This window comes from Synchiropus splendidus, chromosome 1, assembly GCF_027744825.2.
Source record: "Synchiropus splendidus isolate RoL2022-P1 chromosome 1, RoL_Sspl_1.0, whole genome shotgun sequence".
Classification (NCBI taxonomy): domain Eukaryota; kingdom Metazoa; phylum Chordata; class Actinopteri; order Syngnathiformes; family Callionymidae; genus Synchiropus; species Synchiropus splendidus.
In genome coordinates, this window is record NC_071334.1 from 14,923,200 (window position 1) to 14,942,618 (window position 19,419).

Consider the following 19,419-nt stretch of genomic DNA (forward strand, 5'->3'; position numbering starts at 1 on the left):
GCAAGCATGGGGATAATATACACAAGGAGCCAAGTTCATTCCAAGAGTTAAAACCTTCAGGTTGTGAGGCAACGCCACTGTGCTGCTCTTGCAAACAAACTCATGGCAGAATGTCCTCAAGACACCATGACGCCACTCTGATTTTATTTCACTTGACATTTTCAAGCGTATAGAAAAACAAATGTGAAGTGTACACATTATAGAAAGTCAATCTCATGACATGTTCAACACAGCTAAGTACTAGTTCAAACAGAAACATGTTAGTTCATCACAAACACTATCAAAACTATATACAAAAGAAGTGTTTATTTTGGAGCGTAGTGAATCAGTTACTGTCCTCAAAGCTGCCGCTGCTGCTGTAGGAGGTGCACCGCATGGTGCTCATGGGATCAGACACATACCCTACACAAGATGAACCCAAAATTAATGTCATATGCTTTCATATCTCAAGTGTCTGAGGACAGTAACATTGAAGACAAACCCACCATTGCGATCGATTGGAGACAGCTGCATGTTCCGTCTGAGCTCCTCCATCGACAAGCCTCCAGATGCTCGTCGCCGTTCGCTGCCAATTTTAACAGAAGCCTTTTTAAAAACGGTTGACATTCATGATACAGTGGTGTGAAGCAGTTTACTCTCTGGTTTAGACAGATGAGAAGAACGGATGCAGGTAACATGATATTATGTAGCTGAGTCCTGCAGCTCTCACTTTCACTGCAGGAGAATTCTGATGACAGTTGGAGGGTTCACCAGACACCAGATCTGACCAGCTAAATGTTTGTACAATTAAAGTGTCAACTGGGGGTGAAGGTGTTCATGAAGTGTCAAGAGTAGTTTGCTCCTAGTTGGTGAGGAAATGTCCAGCTGGTTCACCTCTGTGTCCAGAAGGCGTAGGCCCGAGTGTTGAGAGCGTATTCCAGCTCAAAGCGGGAGCGCAGGGCAGCCACGTGACTGCGACTGGGGCCACCTCGCCCCAGAAGACAGTCGGAGGAAGAGGAGGGAGACAAGGAGCCGCTGCTGTTGCTGGAGGCCGGCGACATCAGCTGACCATACACACACAAGCGGGTTAAGGAGAGAACAAATGGACAGAGCAGAAGCAGCTGGCACCTCTACGTTGCTCAAGCACTCCTCTAAGTTGGCCACCACTTCAGAGAATTCCGGTCGGTCCTGTATGGGAAAGAATAGCATCAGTAAATTTCATGTGCCAGAGCCCAATTCTGCCGACATATGGCTGCGTCCACAGTTTCCTGCCATCGAGCTCAGCAGGTTGGTTACAGCCACGTTTGATGTAGCAGGGGTGAACTTGACTTCAAACCTGACCTCACGTTGCAGGTCTGACTGTGAAAGATGAAAGGCTGCAGTGATGTTCAAAAATACATCAGCTTCCAGTAAAGCTGTCGTGTTGTCAGAGACGCATCTGTGGCTGCCAGTAAACTAGCGCTGGAGAGGCTGATCCTTTTACTGGTCACCACCCAATTCTCTTCTTTAATACCATTCGGGTGCAGTGGACCGTCCTATGGTTTTGTCTGACCACCATAAAATCAATGACCCATTGCCAAAAACATTCATTGGTCCTCTTAACTAGGAACTACTAGTTTCCCTTGGAGACCCAAAGCGTGTCACCAATCCAGGCGTTATGATCAAAACATGCGAGTATATCAGGAGCAGATGCGTCTAGTTCTCATCAGAACGCAGGGTTCTCATGAAGCTGAGTGTACTGAGCATGGAAAGACGAAAGCGGGGGAATGTTTCACAACCTCCACTGATCCAAGATGGCCGGTGAGGGAAGAATCTTCTGGACGAGCCAAACATGGAGCATGTACGTGTCAGTCAGACACACATCCTGCATCAGCAGTTTTGCACGTGGAGATTTGATTGTTTTAGAGCTGCTGTTGAGTTGGAAGTCTTCACCTCGGGGCAGGCGTTCCAGCCTCTCATCAGTAGGGCTGAGATGGGTTTCGGGATGGAGTAGCCCACAGGTGGCCGGACGTGGTGGTAGGCCATGTCTGCAGCTGCAGCAGCTGGAATATTTAGTCAAGTTAATTGAGGTTTTGCATTTCACTACCTTCCACACACGTTTAGATTGAAAAACCTGTTATCCCAAACCATCCCAGAAACAAGTGTCAGGAGGACTTCTGTGTGTAAACATGCATTATCCCAATTTTCTATCATCAAGTTATGATGTTGTAGCCTTTTGCTTATTTGAATCTTGCTTCCAAACACATCTATCTATCTATAGTATATATATATATATATATATATATATATATATATATATATATATATATATATATATATATATATATATATATATATATATATATATATATATATATATATATACGAGCCACAGGCAGTTAAAGCGTACCTGGTTTCAAGTGAGCAAATGGGATTTCTCCGGTCAGCAGCTCCCACAGACAGAGGGCATAGCTGAACATGTCGGCCTTCACAGAGTAGCGGGTGCACTGGCTGAAGACTTCAGGGGCCATCCAGCGAAGGTTCTACATACACGCACGCGCACACATGTTTGTCTTCCTATCTTAGTGAGGACTGTCATTGACATAATGCTTCCTCCAGCTTCTCACCCTAACCACAACTGAAGCTTTACTCTTAACCAAACTAAAAACCCAATGATAATAAACTAGCTATTTTGTAGTTTTAACTCTCAAAATGAGCCTTGACAAAGTGAGGATCAGCCAATATGTGTTTCTACATTGTAAGGTTTTCACAGCCTCTCACCCTAAACCTAACCATCCAAAACAAATGGTTAGCCTTTACCAGGACTCTGAACCAAACTTTACCCAGTTATTTTGAAGACTTCATCCTCAAACTGAGGCTCAACCACGTGGGGCCCAGGCAACTGTTCCCACAATGTCATATGGTCCTCAAGTGTTTTGTCAAGAATCGGTGCCCACAAAGTAGGACAACAAAAATGTCCTCACTCTGTTGATTAAAAACTCATAGTACAAGAACGCGCACACACACACACACACACGGCCAATCAGAAAGGTAAACAGCGTACTGCAGCAGGGACAGGTAATTTGGTGCAACAGGACGTCCTCAGGAGGCCAAACACACTTCACGGCAAACTGCCGTGCTTGCAGTCTGAGTTCTGATGAATCAGCGCATCTGCACTAATCCTGCACCGCGGCACTTTTCACCATAATTGATGGCTACAGCAGCTCCATCTCCGACTCCAGGAAAATGACAACAAGACTTTTCTATTTCAACACTTGTTGTGAATCAAGAAGGAGGATAAACGTTTGAACATCGTCTTAAAAGGAACTGACCCCGGGCTGCTTGGTCATGTTGTCCTCCTCCACCGACTGCAGAAACCTGGATTCTGTGGAAGAGGAAAGAAAATTGCCCTTACCTACTTCATCATCTGGAACTCTTTAAGTTTGTATTAAGACTAAATGACATAGCTTGAGCTTCCCACCCTTTACAACCCACTTCCACCCCAGAATCTCTTCATATATCTTAGGACTCAACACCATTTGTGTCCTCAGTGTGGCTCTGCTGCACCACCATTGGATCTTGTACAGTACGTCCACAAAATGTAAGGACTGTTCTATATACTGCACTGTCTGATAACTAATGTATTTTGGTTCCCTCACCTCCAAAATCGGCCACCACAGCGTGTCCGTCCTCGTACAGCAGAATGTTGTGGCTGCCAGGGGCGAACATGTCATTAGCAAGGGAAGCGTCCCGGCATGTGTGTCATTAGCGCCTCCACCTGTTGAGGTCTCTGTGGATGATGGGCTGCGTCAGGTTGTGCAGGTACTCCATTCCCTTGGCCACGTCGATGGCTATGATGAGCTTGGACTGCAGATCGATGAGCCTGCCAGTCAACAACATTGTTAGCGCAGCAGCCACTTAGCGCTGCCGTCGTCCACCCATCGCAGGCAGCACTTTGCTGCGATCAATAGCTGGGTCTATGGAGATGGCACCTGGGCACATCAGTCCCTTCAGCTGGATCAATGAAGTGGGAGAAATGGTGAGGGGGCATTTCCCGGCCGGATAAATGAGTCCTTGAACTGGCGGCTTTACCGTGCAGCAAGGATTTTGTGAGACTTGATGAAGACCCAAATATTGACAGGAAGTGTGAAGCAAGAACAAAACTCTATCCACCTCTTCTGCTCGTGCAGCAGTGAGAAGAGGGATCCTCCAGAGATGTACTGGGTGACGATGGCGAACTGGCTGGGGTCGTCCAGACATGCGCCCACAAACTGTATGATGCAGGGATGGTTGAGGCGACAGAGGATGGAGACCTCTCTGCAGAACATGTCCACGTCTGACTTGGAGCAGTAGGTGTTTGCTCTGTAGCTGCGGGGTGATCGACGTGCACGTGAAGCGATGAATACACAGGCGAATTCACATCAGAAATTTTACCGTTTAATGGCGACTATTCGGTTTCTGCACTTGCCTCTATACACTCTTCCAAAGGAACCTGGATGTGAAAAAGGATTTGAGCATTTTTTTTCAGGATTTACCAAATAAAGAGAATAGAAACATTGAGCCACCTGATCCAATTATTTCGTTGAATTCCAGTTCGGATAGCTGCAGCTGGAAGTGAGTGGGGAGTGTGGCCCGGAGCAGGAGGACTTCTGCCTTCTCTGGCAACAACAGTCAAGCATCGTGATGTGAGCTCTTACATTCCTACTGTGCTGTCGCGCCTTCATCAATGAGCTACAACGACAACCTCTAGGACAATGGTTCTCAACTGGTCTGGCTTCAGGAGCCACCTTCACTTCTAGCAACTAAAAAAAAGAATATGAATCAAAGGAAAGGTTTGGAAATTTGCACTTTGAAACACTCATATAATACTATTTAATGCAATGACATTTAATAATTATACTTAATAAAAACATTTTTCTGTAGGAAACGGCAAGTTTTCGACCCACCAGTTGAGAATCACTGCTAGCGTCTTGGTCCCAAGGCAGGATTTTGTTTTCACTAAGTACAACTCAGTCTTTGTTTTTGAAAAAACACTACCTTAATGCCACCACCATAAGTGAAGTTTGAAATGAATAGTAGATGAGCTATCTAGAGGTGTCTTCTGACTCAACTCCAACCCCACAAGATGACTCCTGCTTCAACACGAACAAGACCTGTGAAGACCTGTACTTCCTCGACTTGTTATCTCTGACATACAGAGCACATGGATCAGTGGCCTCACTACCCTTGGTCATGCTCTTGATCTTCCCCAGAGGAGACGGAACAGAAACGTAGGATCCATCTGTAGGACGAGGCGAAGCTCAGAGATGCGTAGATTCATTTTTGACTCTGCTGTTGTGGACTCACCCCCTCCTGGCTGGGAGTACTCATTGCAGGGGGAGTCGTCTGGACGCTTGTAGTGTTTCAGCAAAGTAACAATGGCGTCATGACCTGAAGGAGAACAGACTATTCAGGAGAACAGACAGAAACTGATAGACTGGTGCTGCCACACCTTTTTCATAAGCCCACATTAGACAGGTCTGCTCGTCCTTCTCCCCACTGGACCTGCTGGGATCGCAGGCCACCAGGTTCATGTCCGCACCGTTGTCCAGCAACATCTGCACCAGACGGATGTGGCCATGGAAGCAGGCGCTGTGCAGAGCTGAACAGGAGTGGCAGAGTAAGTCACAGCACAAGCACAAGAAGTGATGTGAGAGTCACCTGTGTGTCCGTCTCTGCCCTGATGGTTGATGTTCATGGCGCTCTGGCTCAACAAATACTTCACCATCTCCAGGTCTTTGCCATAAGTGCACGCACTAGAGGTTATTAGTATTATGAGTTTGAACACGCTTCCATACGTCACGAGAGCCGACATGACACCTGTGTAGGACGGTCTCGCTGAAGATGTTCTCTTTTGACAGACTTTCAGTCCCAGACAGTTGCACCAGTTCCTTCACGGAGCCAAATTTTCCATTGTAGCAGGCTCTGTTGAATAAAAGACCAGGGATTCATTTGTTGAAGAAAAAAGAAACAGCGATGAACATGTGTTTTTCTGGGTTACAAGTGCAGAGGTGTGTCCCCGTAGATGTTGACAGAGTGAGGCTGAGCATCAAAGTTTCCCTCGAGGAGGAAGCGAACGATCTCGTCGTGGCCAAAGCGAGCACAGAAGTGAAGGGGGACGTGATCCTCATTGTCCTGCGCGTTGACTTGACATGAGAGGGACATTCAGTTGACAAGTTTTCAGAGGCCGCTCTGGTTACACGGCCAACATACTGTCCTAACCGGATTGAAACCAACAGCCATGTGTGCTTCTGATCAATACTAACTTTTTCGGTTTTTCAAATTGTCTTGCCTTTTTGGACCAGAGCATTCCCTTCACAGCCACATCGTAAGACAGGCTCTCCTAGCCACATAGTAGGACAGGTGGGGGACACCCTGGACAGGTGAAATGTTTAGAGTTCTTTTGTTATATCTTACCATTGGCTTTGCTCCCGTCCTCCATCAGTAGTTTAACAATGTCCAGGAAACCCTTGGCAGCAGCCAGGTGGAGCGGCCGGTCACCCACCTCTCCACTCACGTTCACATCAGCCCCGAACTTAAGCAGAAGCTTTGCTATCTATAGAGCACACATATTTAAGGACAAGCACTTCCTGGCTGTGATGGAAGGGTTTTACACCTGCTCGTTTCCGTTGTAGCAGGCGATGTGGAGTGGAGTGAAGAACACAGCATCCTGGACGTTAACAAAAGCTCCATGCTGCAGCAGAATATCTGATGCCTGAATAGGGGAACGTCATCATTAGGAATGAAGCCAGCGAAGTGAGGAAACAGGTTCAGGTTCGACGCTTCACCTCGTGGTGACCCGCCAGAGAAGCCACGTGTAGAGCAGTGAGAGCACCGTAGCCCACTTGTTGAATATCTGACCCACCATGGAGCAGAGCGGTGAGCAGCTCAGCATTGTCCTGGCATGAAAACACACATCCAGAATGACTTTATGAACATTATAACCCCATATTTTAGAACTTGACAAAAGCACAGACATCAAAACATAGTTAAAATAATGGCGTCGTATTCATATGACGGCATGGTGGTGTCACGTTTACAGAGTGTGTGTGTGTGTGTGCGGTGATGAACTGGTGAGTGTCCACTCCCTCTCACTTTGGAAGCTAGAATAGACTCCAGCACACCACACTGCACAGTGAACTACACAGGAGCTAGATCACCTTACTGTAGGACTGTGGGAGGAAATAGGAGTGAATGAAGCAAACCAATCCCCCCATCAATTTCAGGGTTGCCACACCGCTCCTTGTTTTTTCACTCCCACCATTCATCACCAGTGCATACGTGACTTTGTATGTACTTGCACTCCACCATGTGGAAGGAAGACGTCAAAACACAATGTGGCAACACAAAGAGGAGAGAGTCTCATCACCTTGTAAGCAGCCAGGTGAAGCGCTGTGAATCCGTTTCTGCTCAGTCTGGATGGACGCAGACCTTTGCCCATCAGCGTCTGAATGTGGGACTTGTTACCTGCACACACACTAAGTGATTTCCTATGCATTTTCCATCTTGGTCAATTCACTCGCATGTGCATCAGATTACTGAGATCACAGTTCCTGATTTCTCTTACCTCATTTTATGTTAATAAATAGAGCGACAAACACTAGGTGTGAGCCACGTAACCTTTCACCCAATTAAAGAGGCTGAGTTATAAATAGAGAGGCATGAATACCTCCACACACGCAGCAGAGGTGCAGCAGTGACAGCCCCTTGTCTGTCCTGTAGCTCACGTTCACCTTCTGGAAGGCCTCATCCGAGCTGCGGCACACAACGGAAGCATGAATACAAGCGCATAAATATTTACTTCATTCATTCCATGATATCCAGCAAGGCTTGATGTACCTGAAAGCAAGTTTGAGGTCTGCTTGCTCATTGTCTTTGAGCTGGAGGTCATCATCTAACCTCTCCACGATCACAGTGTACGACTCGGTCACCTTCTTCTTCCACTCATCTACGGCCATCAGGTGAGATGCGTCAGTCAATCACCAGTTCATGATACAACAGTGCGGACACTATGATAAGCCTTAGATGCCCAGTCGCCCTCATTGAGTGAGATCTGTTGAAGAGCCGTGCCCTTCCTATGTGATAGACATCATGCTGCTCTTCCCTGTTGGCTGCTGCAGGAACACCTGCCCAGGGAAGTGCCAGCGAGTTCTCCATCCACCAGTGAACACGCCTCTGATCAGCTGACTATGACTTTTCAGAGAAATCCTCACTACACAGGAGACCTGTGGTGACGCCTGTCTTCAGATCTGTGGAGTGACTTCAGTCATCTCATTTCAAAAGACCTCCACCAGCTGATGTGGATCCACATCTTCACAGCTGAGAGTCCATCATTAGACCTCCTACACAGACCCGCCGCTATTACTGAGCTTGACTCAGTCGATCTGATTGTGTTTTTCTATTGAACAAAATCAAACACCGTGTAGCAGATTCTGTGTACTGACTTGAGAAAGGCAATCTGGTTTAAAACCAGCGGAATCATTTCAGAATCAAAGGGCAATGTGGTCTGTTACCAGTGACAAATGCGCATGACAAGCACTGCTCCCTGCACCACCAACTGTTCACCAGAGTCGATACTCACGTGAAGTTATTTATATTGAAGCTTCACCCATTTCTTGAAATCCAGTTCACTCAGAACTGCAGAACATGAGCCATCAACTGTTGTCTGAATTCCTGCTGAAATCACACGGCTTCTACCGCCAGCTTTAAAAGGTTGACAAATTAGATACTCATTTCAAAACGTATTACTTCCCCCGCATCAATGCATTGACTAAGCTTAGACCTCCTATGTAAACAACTAAGTGTATTGAACGGCACTACAATTGTGAGGTACAGGTGTCTACATTTACTCCCATTAGTGCAGCGGTCAGTCACGTAGAGTCACAACAACTACCTGTACACGTCTGAGACGGTCTTGATTTGTAATTCCCCATCGATTGGATCCTCCTCTTTCAATATGTGTCGGACGGTTTGGTGACAAGCAGTAATGCACTCTCACACTCACAATCACAGAGGTCCAGATAAAGGAGGGGATCATGGTCACCGGCTAAAAATAAACACCATTCAGTGGAATGCCTCACAACTGATCTGTCCCCTAATGCCAACATGCTTGTGTGTCGGCGTCGTGAGAGTGTGTGTGTGTGTGTGTGTGTGTATTATTAAGCACAGCAATGACTTGCCCCTCAGTACAGTAATACAATGCGAGTTCAATATTTATTTGCTGTCAAACCAGTTTTGCCTTTTTAAACAGAGGAGTGTTTGACATGACAAAACAAGAAATCAGACGCACTGAAGATGGTGCATCACACACAACTATTTTGTTTCTTTGATAATGTGTTCAAATGACTGTTGAGAGGATTTGTCATTATACTTAGATTTTGTTTTTCAATACGAAATTTTTCTCCACAGGATGTCCACATTAGACACATCATTGCATGACATGTAATAAAGATAATTCGACCCATTATAATTGTAGACTGTCAATATCATACAGGCCTGTTTTATTTCAAGAATAAGTGAACCATAGTAGTGAGTGGGATTGGTGTTCGTTTGACGCTTGTTTTCAAATGAACTTTGAGCCATAGTCAAAAACCAATGGTCTTTTCAGTATTAGATTTCTTTTTTTTTTTAAATTAAAGCAATTGTAACTACTGTATTTAAAAATTAAACAGAACAGAACTTATGACAGAAAAATATTCAGAAATAATTACTAAAAAGCCACGTAACCTTTCACCCAATTAAAGATGACCACTTCGATTTCGTCTGCAAAGCTATATATTTTTTTCCATCGATAAAAAAATATTTATGTCAGCGCTATACATATTTACATTGTTGTTTTTCTTTTTTATTGTAATATTAGTCTGTTTTTTGTCATTATTATAATGTTATCATTAATTAATAAACAGGACAAATAACTCTTCATTGTTTTTCATTCAGATCAAATGTTGCAACGCCTCTTTATGTCATCATACATTTCGTTCCTAAAAGTCAACATCTCCTCCAGGTTCTTACACACTAAAGACTCCTGCATTGACATCAGCTTCATGTTTTTGGGGATGCTAAATTCCGAGCCGGTCTTGACAGCCTGCAGCATCTTCAGTGAAGTTAAAAAAGAACTTTGTTTGTCGCTGCAAACAGGAAACAGACAGGCGTTCCACAAACTACAGCAGGACATGTCAGAGGAGAACCTCACAGCCTCCTGGTCCAAACCCCAGAAGGTTCGACAGTTTTTCAGGGTGACACCACACAGACTTAGAGCTTCCATTGCCTCTGATGATCCAACACTGAGTTTCACATTGTCTTGAATCCCAAAAACAACAGTTACAAACCCAGGCTTGTCCTTTTGGTTGACACATAAGTTGTGCATGAAGACCCCATCTGGAATTATGAGATCTGAATTCACCCAACAGCTGCTGAGAATTGACCCCTTGCCCACAGACACTCCTGCTCCCAGCCTGCAGTACTCCACCACTGTCCCGGGTCCCACTGAACAACTGGGGTGGAGGATGCTGTGCATGACACAACAGTCATCCTGTGAGTTCTGAAGGCTGAAGGCTGACGACAGCAGACCCAGCTCGCTCCTCAAAGCTTCATCCTCAGTCAGGTGAAAAAGATACTCAGTCGTAGTTCCGATGTGATAGAATTTGGAATTGTTGAGCAAAATGACATTTAGTGGAGTTCCTTTGAGATGATGGAAGATTTTCTGACGGACCTCCACAAGAGTTTTCTCCTTTTTCACAACATTCGCAGTGTTGCAGGTGTAATCAACTGTGGCGTTGGGTCCGAGAGCTTGAAGAAAATCACCATAAGCATCGATCTCACAGTCAAGAGGCTCGATCTGTGTGAGCAGATATACAAGACGCCGGGCAGTCGCCGAGTCCATGTAGTAGGTGCTGTCCGTGTACACAAACTCTGCCTCTGAAAGTAAAGAGGATGGACTCTGTTGCTTACACACAGCTCCAGCCTCTTTCATCGTTTCAACACTTGGTTTGTGAAGAAAACGAAGGCAGGACTTGTTTTCCATCTCCAAGTCTGAGGAGTTTTCTGATGAGTCCAAAACAAACACGCCATGTGTGGTTCCGATGGTCAGCGGTGAGGGGTGTGCTAGAGCTGTGAAGCCAGGCTTGTCAAATGCAACACTCGTCCCCTCTGGAACATGGTAGAGCTCGATGTCATCAGCACAGGTCACCAACACACCAGGCTTCATCTGAGCGGGGAAATCTACATACATGGCAAGCTTGAGCTCCAGCATCTGATAGAGGGGCTCCCCCAGAGGGACAGCCATGAAGAGCTTGCCCAGAGCGCTGGCACTGGGCAGACGCTGACTTGACCCACCTGGAAAGGGACAAAAGATTAGACTTCACCTTTATTACAGAGCTTTTTCAGTGTAACAATGGTGCAACACAAACCATAATTTTGCATTTTAGCTAGTAAATACCAAAACATTAACAGTATGAAGTCATCATGTTGACAACAAACCTGCATGAATCAGGAGCACCTTCATGCTGCTGAAAGTCTTCCCCAAGAGTTCACTCAAGTGTCGGAGGCAGTGCAGAGTTGAGCCTCCATTTCCTGAAGCACATGGCATATATCTGGGTGCATTCCAACAACCATGTTGTTTGGCAGTCATACCTATTTTGGCTCCAGGTGGATCAGACAACACCAGGTACTGGACCAGAGGAAGTTCATGCCTGCTAACTTTCGCTCTGATCTGCAGCTCATAAGCTTCTCTCTGGCTCTCATCAGCGGCACTCACAACCACCGCGTCCCAAAACAGACCAGACGGTACCGCTCTACCTGCAGTCACAATGAGCGCTATCATTATTGTCCGCAAGAGCTTGTCAATAAAGTTGGGACTTCAAAAGAGCATCGAAGAACAACACATCGCTAACCAGACTTCTCATGAACGTCAACAAAATAGACTAAGCACACTGTACCTCGCATGGAATCAAACGTCTTCAGTTTTTGTCTCGTTGCATGTTTCAACCCCTGGATGTTTTCGTGCTTCATTCTGGCGCAGAGCTTACTGACACTTCCGGGTTGGTCATGTGACCAACACGGAGGGAGGAGACCGTTTCATAGTTCTTGAAATTGTCGACAACAAAATGTCGACAATTATTAACATTAAACTGAATGTCCATTCGAGAGTGGCGGTTCATTTTAACTGCTTAGAAGTGGTCATTTGTCGACTGAATCACAAATTATTATCCCGGAATTCTTTTTTAAAATTATTTGCTATAACGCTTATTTCAACTTTCAATACATTATAATCAGATTGATACAAATGTATGAATTCCAACCAGTGATTCATTGACGAGTCATAGGTATAAACGCATTTTAAATTTTAATTCAAATCAATGAAAGCATCATGTTGTTTAGGCAACTGTGTGTGTTGCAAGGGCAACACTTGTGTTAACTATAAAGATACACACAAATGAATAAGCACCACAATTATGCATTGACATTCTTTATTCAAACATAGACAATGTCAGACATATGCAGCAACAAAAATCATTGACAAGAAAATGTATTTTTAAACAGAGCAGTCAGAAAAATGAATTAAATACATTTAATTTAAATGGAAAGACAAGGCGTACAATGTAGAAAGTCACTTGATTTTACACTCATCATTGAAAAGTTACCTCTTAGCCTCAAATTAACAGATCTAGCAAATATATGCCTTACACACTATAAAAGGATTGGAAAAGTGCGTGTTTTACATCATGTAGTGCAGAACTCATTATTTACTGAATGGGAAAAGTGAAAATGAGATATATTTGCTTCTTGTTCAAGGTGAACTGGTTGAACTGCTGGGGTCTGGTGAACTGACGGAAGCCATGTTGTCCTTGTTGTTCTCCAAGAAGCAACTACAAGCAAAAAAAGTGTTGTAGTAGGTTGAGGACAGTCCAACAATGTCTGTGGAGATGTATGGGAGCACTCCAGGTGTGGCTTGGTTGTAGTAGGTAATCTAAAAACAAAACCATTTTTGAGTTCATGTGTCTTCAGGCATCAAACTTAACTCGGTACATTGGACCACCTTAGTGACAGAGGTAGATTCCTCCCAAATTGTGAAGCCAGCACAAAGCACTTCTCCCCTGCAGTGGTCCGGAGTTGGCGGGTGCGTTGGCAGTGTTACCGAGCGTAGAGCGATCAGATAGGGGTCACTGAGAAGAGATGAGTGGATTTAAGGTGGCTGAAGTCAAATAAACATAACAGCAGCCTGAGGTTGTTCTCATTGTTGAAACACCACCTATTGTCACATGGCCTCCTCCTGGATGCCAGCAAGATAAAATCTTGACCTTTGCCTCCTTTACAAACAGACGGCGTGGCAATGCGGTATAGTGTGTCATCATCGTCTGCATGAGTGATCACCTCACACTCCCTGAAGAAAGACATGTTACTTACATATTCCATGATTCAAATTTTCATTTATTCATTTTTCTTCAGGTTAATATCGAAGTTTATTGTACTATGGAAGACATAGTTAGGGACAAGCATCTATTAGGATTACCAGTTGATGGGATACAGAAGAGGCAGCTGGAATTTAAGTGACAATCCCTCTTAACATGTGAGCAACTGCATCTGCGTTGACCATCCAGCTCAGTCTGTGCTTCTCAAGTGCCACATCAATTTGTCACTCCTTTTGCTGACTCATCACTTTCCCTTCTTCTGACCTCTTTGAAGAGCATCCCAGAGGTGGTGAAATGGGCACCCGCACAGTTTCTAAGTATTTGTGCTTGACAAACGTGAAAGTGGGACTTCTAATGAACATGACAAAAGGGTGATCCTCCAGAAAACTGCAGTGGTTGCAGAAATTGATGCTGAGCAGGCATCAAAACATCAACATTGTCAATTCAAACATTACCAACAAGTGTTGCTTTGTAAGTCGGCCATTAAAAGAAAGTGACTGACTCATAATGGAGGTCCCACTCTTTCCTCCTCCTCAGATCTGACAACAGCTGGAACGTCTGTTCGGCTGGAACGCTGACATTCATCTCTACTTTGAAGCACAACATCTGGTTTTCTTCTAATGTGTACAATCTAACCTGAAAGAAGAATAATTGAATAGCTGAACATAGTGGATGCTAAACATCACCAACAACATCACAGTTTAGGGGAGTCGAACCCACTGACCTTATTCTTCTCAGATGATAGGATCCAGTTGCTTTTGGCTTCCATGAGCTTCAGAGCTGATACGTTATTGTAGCTCAGATACATCTGAAAAAACAAATCACCCCCTCAGGCTTCAATAGTGGAGCAATATTGAGCAGCTTTACAAACCATGCACTTCTCTTTATTACAGCAGCATACCTGGTTACTTTGGTCCCACGGCACAGACAGGGGTACTTCATGCTGCTTGCAAGAGATGATGTATTTCCTGTAAACATGCACCATTGTCTCGTTTTAAACAACAACAGAAGGTCAATAAAAATGAAAACAAACCGTTTCAGTGCCAGGACCATCATGGGAGATGCTACATTTAGTAAGTATCACTCCTCACACTGACCTATCGAGGCGAATCTTCTTTCTGGCTATGGCTTCTTGATGACGTCTTTCACCGTCCTATTGAATATTCAAAAAAGGGTTTCTTCCTCAAAACGTTTTATTTTCTGCATCAAACAAACTGTGAGTCTGACCACAGGTTCCGGCCGTATCCGGGGCAGCGTTTGTGGTCTCCTTTCACTGTCCAGAACCTCAAAGGTCATGAAGGCACTATTTATATGGCGCTGAGGTTCATCACCCTGGTAGGCTTCCGCACACACTCCCACCTCCATACTGTGCACACAGAAGGTACATGGGGGCTGAACACAAGCATTTTTTAAGACTATTCTAACAGACTTCTACTGTAACTGACCTGTGCTTAAAAGAGTTATTCACGATGGCTTTGAGCACCAGTCGATCACCAATGTGAGAGGGACCGCGGAAATGGAACATATCTATTGTCCTTAATGTTGGATGGGCGTTACACAAGCGACTTGGGAGAAAAAAAGAAAGGAGGAGAGTTAAGTTTGAACCATGTTTTGCTTTCAAAAATGACTTTTTCAACCAACTGAAGCACAATAAGTAAAGACAGAGGTTAAGCTATAAAAATTGATGTTCAAAGGTATGTGTCCTCACTTAAGAAACAAAAATAACATCATCCATCATTTATCGCTATCAAAAAAAAAATGGAAAGACACATCATCCTTGATAAATGAAGTTGTCACCTTGCCGATATAGTGGCTACATTCTCCATCCAGGCCATGATCTGGCCCCCAAAGGTGCTGACCTGGTGGTTGGCATGAGGTGGCAGCACCAGCTCCACGCTCTCCACCCGTGTACGATCAGCTGGCACAGCGTCCTGATGCTCCTGACACTCTCCTGATGAGAGAAGAACAAGCTCATCAATCCCACGTACAGCATAATGGCGATGATACCGGGCTGCATGCTGGGACAGCGGTTGTTATCCCGGCTCTGTGTACCCAGTTGAGCCGTGCTGCTGCTCAGTAAGTCTGTAATGATCTCAGCATGAATGAGCCGCATCCTCCTCCGCTCTGCCGCCAGACTGTATTCCATCTGCTCCAGTTGTGTTACAGGCACCACCTGCTTCAGCTGTACCTGTGTGCACATTCACATGCCTGAATTCAACAAGCTGCAGGAACATTTAGATCTCAGTTTACTGCACCTTCCCAGCCTCGGTTCTTCTGGCAACAAAAGTGGCGAAGGCTTGACAGACTTTCCAATGCTTATTGGTGTAGAGGTCCTCACAGGTCACTAATATACCTACCTGATGAACAAGTCACACAGTTACACATATGAAATGAAGAGTTCTAAGTTTATTTTAGACAGTGATCACTGACCTCCATACTGGACGTGAAGGCTCTGTTGACCTTAGCAATGATGGTCACTACTTTTCCCACCCTGCAACAGCAACAAGCTTCTCTAACTCACAACATCACAACATCAGAACTGAGAAGGACACAGCTTTCAATTAACAGTTTAAATGCAATCCTAATTTAAGGCACTGCTACACACTCTTTTGTCCAAACACAATGCTAAAGCTAAATTACTGTCTGGCATGTGTCGCATATTTCTCTTTTGGTTAAGCTTCAGTTTTAATTCAGGGCATCCTGAGGGGTGAATTTCATTCAATCTATGTATTGTTGAAGTTCAACTTGCAAGGAGTGCAGTAAGTTGAATTGGACGCCACCAGGGCCATCCTTGGCCACTGGATCTCTTCATAACTACATGCACAGAATTTGAAGGAGCATCTGAGAAGTGGGGGATCTTAAGTTCAGTGACCGTTGCTTTTCGCAGATGACAAAGTCCTATTCCCATCATCAAGCTGTAACCTCCAGTTTGCACTGGGACGGTTCACAACTGAGTGAGAAACGGCAGGGATGTAGACAAGCACCTCCAAGTCTGAGGTTCCCCAGCTGGAAACAGGTGGATTGCCCACTCCAGATCAGAAGGGAGTCTTTGCCCAAGTTGAAGTATCTCAGGTTCTTGTGAAGAAGTGAGGCGGAAACAGAGATTGACCAGCAGTTGGGGGCAGGACTGACAGTGAAGAAGATGCTGTACTGTGTCTGTTATGGTGAGAGAGCTGAGCCATAAAGCAAGGTTCTCAATTTACCTATGTTCCAACCCTCAGCTATAGTCACAAGCTTTGGGTAATGACCGAAAGGTGAAGACGGAGATACGAGCAGCCGAAATGAGCTTGCGGTGGAGAGTGTCTGGTCTCAGGCTTAGGCATGGAGTGAGGAGCACAAACATCTGGAAGAAGCCTAACGTGGAACCACCGCTGCACTCCATTGACAGGAGCCAGATCAGGTGGGTTGGGAATCTTGGTGAGTTTCAGGCCAGAACCAGGTCAAGTTGGAGAATATATCTATATGGCCAGGAACCACTGCAGAATCCAACCTGGAGAAGCAGGTGGAAGTGGCCAGGGTGAGGAGTCTCTCGGCTTCCCTGTTGCCTCCATGACCTGGACTTGGATAAGCAGCAGAAAATGGATGGATGGATGGGACTTTCAATGTCACCTTAGTGAGTTAAGTTTTCCTTCAAATCATCTTTGGTGTTTGAGTGGAGCTATGAGGAGATGTGAGCTCATACGCAGAGTTGAAGCTCTACCTCAGGAGTGTTGAAAGCCCTATTCACTGAACCCTCTCTGCATGTCCGAATGGTTGTTCATCTTCAGCTGCACGTCTTAAATAGACTCAGCTTTTTGGGTCATGACCAACAGAGCATATCTAAAAGGCACCACGGTGTTTCCTAAAGTAGGTGGATGCAGTAACAACAGATGGAGAAGCATGAACACATGCTTGTCCATATAACTTTGTTGCTACTCTTTGAATCAAGAGGGCGTCAATGGTTACAAGAGCCTCTTAACCGATTAACAGGCTCTGAATGTGAGGGTGATTATGCATGTCTTGCACAAGTACGATTATAGCAAGTATCAAGCATAATACGCTCTTGATTACAGCTGAACACATTGTATTTTTTTTGTATTTTTATTCATAATATTTTACTCAGTGAATTGTAAAGCAACATTTGTGAGAGAGCCAACCCAGAGAGAAGCATGGGGCCAAAGGTTTATGTTCCGTTCTTACCCAATGGTGTGTTCAAAATGGATGTCATCCACAGATGCAGTTACACAGGAACAGCCTGCATGTCTTTCAGCTGAGAGGAGCAAATGAACGAATTGTGTTACTGACAATGAACGCCACTACAAAGTAGGCATTTAGCTTTGCCTTCTAAAGCTGTTTTCTCAGGCCGTCCTACCAGACAGACAGGCTGTGGAGTCCATCCACTTGAGCAGTTGCCCCACACTCAGTTCACCACGGTGATTGGCATGACAGGGCAGCACAATCTGACTCATCTTCAATTCAGTGGGGTTTCTGTAGACTTCCCCATTCTCCATGACAACCTCCTGGTCCTGGAAGATATCACCCTTTCTGCCTTCGGATGCCATGTCTTGTAACTGAAAATAAAATGATAAACAATAATAATGAGGGCCTTGAACATAAAACACTACATTATTATACAATAATGTATAATAATGTACCTTAAGGTGTTTCCATTTTTTGTCAAACCCCTGTAGAAGCCAGATGAGTTAGGAGTTTCTTGATTTAAATGCTATAGTTGTGTTCATTCTAGATAACCATTGAGTGTTGTTTTGTTTAAAACAAGACTGACAGTTGTTTTTTATACCTACAAATACAAACATACACAAACTTCTGCAGGATAGAGACTTTTATGTGAAATGAAGACGGTAAATGTGATATTTTGGAGTTATCCGTGTACTGGCTGCTCTACGTTGAGCACATGTACTGTAGTGGTCAGCTGGTATTCCAGACTCTTGCCATGACCTTTAAATAACATTCCCCGCTGAGGCTACTGCAGTTCAGTCCGACTGCATGCAATATTCTCAGCGCCGTGTTTCCACACAAACACTTCCATACCCCAAAGGTAAGAAGGAGAACTCACCCCGCAAAATGTGGATTCCAGAGTACTTCAAATACAAGCCAGTTCATCGACAGAACTGGCCCGGATCACTGCCTTGGTCTTTTCACTCATTCCCACAGTAAACAACTCCTGGGGAACTTGCCAGTGCTGTTAGACAATGTCCCTGCAGATGGCGCTACAACCGTGAGGTGTGCGCAAAAATAGGTCATTCAATATTGTGTACTTTTATGAACGTTTGAGAAGAACGTGCCCTTAGTATGTTTTAAAATAAATCAATAAATAATATGACTACTTTTTTTGTTATACCTTAGCGAAATGTATCTAATTATCTTGTGTAATATGTAATATGCACTGATAATCTGATTCTGATTCTGATAAAGATTTTTTCAAATCATTTTCTGTTCATAATTATAATTATAATTACTATACTTATTATTTAGTAGTAGTAGTAGTAGTAGTAGCAGTAGTAGTGTCTAGATACTCAGACTAACTTTGGGTATCATACAACAAGGCGATAAATATTTTCTTTATTGCAAATCTGATTCTTCCTCACGTTGTCGATACGTTGAGGGCTTCAGGGATACTTTTAAATGCAATGAATGTGGTGGTGACTATTTTGATGGTTTTAAAAGGTTATGATGAGCTGGAGAACAATATTCCATAAATACAACCACTGTTATATTTGAAAAAGTTAACTGCAAATTATGTATTAAAACTAAGCAATTAAAAAAAGTGTAATGATTTAAATGACAATCGGACAAATTATTGGGGGCATCACACTTAATCAAGCATATTAATATAGATCATTATAAGCAATAAAGTAACAAATAATGCATAAACAAAAATCGACAATGACAGGTACTGAGGTAGGTATTTACACCGTTAGTGTCTTAAAATTAAACTGTGTATCGGGAAACATGATATTAAAAGGTACTCTCAATATATAAATACACTATAATGCAACGACACAAATTAGAG

At 44.2% G+C, this 19,419-nt stretch overlaps 3 protein-coding genes across 7 annotated transcripts; all 3 read right to left on the reverse strand.

Annotated features, from left to right (window-relative positions):
- Positions 1 to 218: 218 nt before the first annotated feature.
- On the reverse strand, positions 219 to 8,981 carry tnni3k (TNNI3 interacting kinase). Its single transcript, XM_053884600.1, has 25 exons — positions 8,891 to 8,981; positions 7,837 to 7,945; positions 7,667 to 7,752; positions 7,367 to 7,464; positions 6,786 to 6,896; positions 6,614 to 6,712; positions 6,415 to 6,553; positions 5,999 to 6,143; positions 5,818 to 5,922; positions 5,659 to 5,753; positions 5,450 to 5,599; positions 5,305 to 5,388; positions 5,183 to 5,239; positions 4,524 to 4,616; positions 4,393 to 4,450; positions 4,132 to 4,326; positions 3,737 to 3,841; positions 3,618 to 3,670; positions 3,291 to 3,343; positions 2,369 to 2,501; positions 1,912 to 2,021; positions 1,108 to 1,167; positions 874 to 1,043; positions 486 to 565; positions 219 to 402 (listed from the first exon to the last, which is right to left on the reverse strand). Exons 1-25 carry the CDS (start codon positions 8,928 to 8,930, stop codon positions 326 to 328), a joined length of 2,505 nt encoding a protein of 834 aa, XP_053740575.1. The 5' UTR covers positions 8,931 to 8,981; the 3' UTR covers positions 219 to 325.
- Positions 8,982 to 8,989: 8 nt separating this feature from the next.
- Positions 8,990 to 12,036, reverse strand: fpgt (fucose-1-phosphate guanylyltransferase). 4 transcript variants are annotated; one of them, XM_053884640.1, is made up of 4 exons: positions 11,934 to 12,036; positions 11,629 to 11,793; positions 11,476 to 11,568; positions 8,994 to 11,331 (listed from the first exon to the last, which is right to left on the reverse strand). In XM_053884640.1, the coding sequence occupies exons 1-4, from the start codon at positions 12,004 to 12,006 to the stop codon at positions 9,935 to 9,937; spliced, it is 1,728 nt and encodes a 575-aa protein (XP_053740615.1). In that variant the 5' UTR covers positions 12,007 to 12,036; the 3' UTR covers positions 8,994 to 9,934. The 4 variants fall into 4 exon arrangements, with proteins under 4 accessions (XP_053740611.1, XP_053740625.1, XP_053740615.1 ...); XM_053884636.1 differs by having other exon boundaries at positions 8,990 to 11,331; positions 11,476 to 11,793; XM_053884650.1 differs by lacking the exon at positions 11,629 to 11,793 and having other exon boundaries at positions 8,992 to 11,331; positions 11,934 to 12,028.
- Positions 12,037 to 12,491: 455 nt separating this feature from the next.
- On the reverse strand, positions 12,492 to 18,597 carry acot11b (acyl-CoA thioesterase 11b). 2 transcript variants are annotated; one of them, XM_053884621.1, is made up of 16 exons: positions 18,463 to 18,597; positions 17,758 to 17,956; positions 17,586 to 17,655; positions 15,837 to 15,897; positions 15,662 to 15,763; positions 15,459 to 15,594; positions 15,204 to 15,357; positions 14,852 to 14,971; positions 14,634 to 14,772; positions 14,504 to 14,559; positions 14,308 to 14,374; positions 14,131 to 14,214; positions 13,909 to 14,042; positions 13,247 to 13,378; positions 13,034 to 13,160; positions 12,492 to 12,964 (listed from the first exon to the last, which is right to left on the reverse strand). In XM_053884621.1, exons 2-16 carry the CDS (start codon positions 17,945 to 17,947, stop codon positions 12,785 to 12,787), a joined length of 1,752 nt encoding a protein of 583 aa, XP_053740596.1. In that variant the 5' UTR covers positions 17,948 to 17,956; positions 18,463 to 18,597; the 3' UTR covers positions 12,492 to 12,784. The 2 variants fall into 2 exon arrangements, with proteins under 2 accessions (XP_053740596.1, XP_053740588.1); XM_053884613.1 differs by having other exon boundaries at positions 15,266 to 15,594.
- Between the last annotated feature and the right edge of the window lie 822 nt (positions 18,598 to 19,419).

Coding starts and splice junctions, on each gene's coding strand:
- tnni3k (XM_053884600.1), bottom strand. CDS start 8,930: ATGGGGAATTACAAATCAAGACCGTCTCAGACGTGTACAG. Junction 5,240..5,304: donor GTACTCCCAGCCAGGAGGGG/GTGAGTCCACAA, acceptor CTCGTCCTACAG/ATGGATCCTACGTTTCTGTT. Junction 4,327..4,392: donor CGAATAGTCGCCATTAAACG/GTAAAATTTCTG, acceptor ATCACCCCGCAG/CTACAGAGCAAACACCTACT.
- fpgt (XM_053884636.1), bottom strand. CDS start 12,006: ATGAAGCACGAAAACATCCAGGGGTTGAAACATGCAACGAGACAAAAA. Junction 11,794..11,933: donor GACGTTTGATTCCATGCGAG/GTACAGTGTGCT, acceptor TTGTGACTGCAG/GTAGAGCGGTACCGTCTGGT. Junction 11,332..11,475: donor GGTGCTCCTGATTCATGCAG/GTTTGTTGTCAA, acceptor GTCCCTTTCCAG/GTGGGTCAAGTCAGCGTCTG.
- acot11b (XM_053884613.1), bottom strand. CDS start 17,947: ATGGCATCCGAAGGCAGAAAGGGTGATATCTTCCAGGACCAGGAGGTT. Junction 17,656..17,757: donor CTCCACAGCCTGTCTGTCTG/GTAGGACGGCCT, acceptor TGCTCCTCTCAG/CTGAAAGACATGCAGGCTGT. Junction 13,379..13,908: donor GAGTGGGACCTCCATTATGA/GTCAGTCACTTT, acceptor GTCTTTCTTCAG/GGAGTGTGAGGTGATCACTC.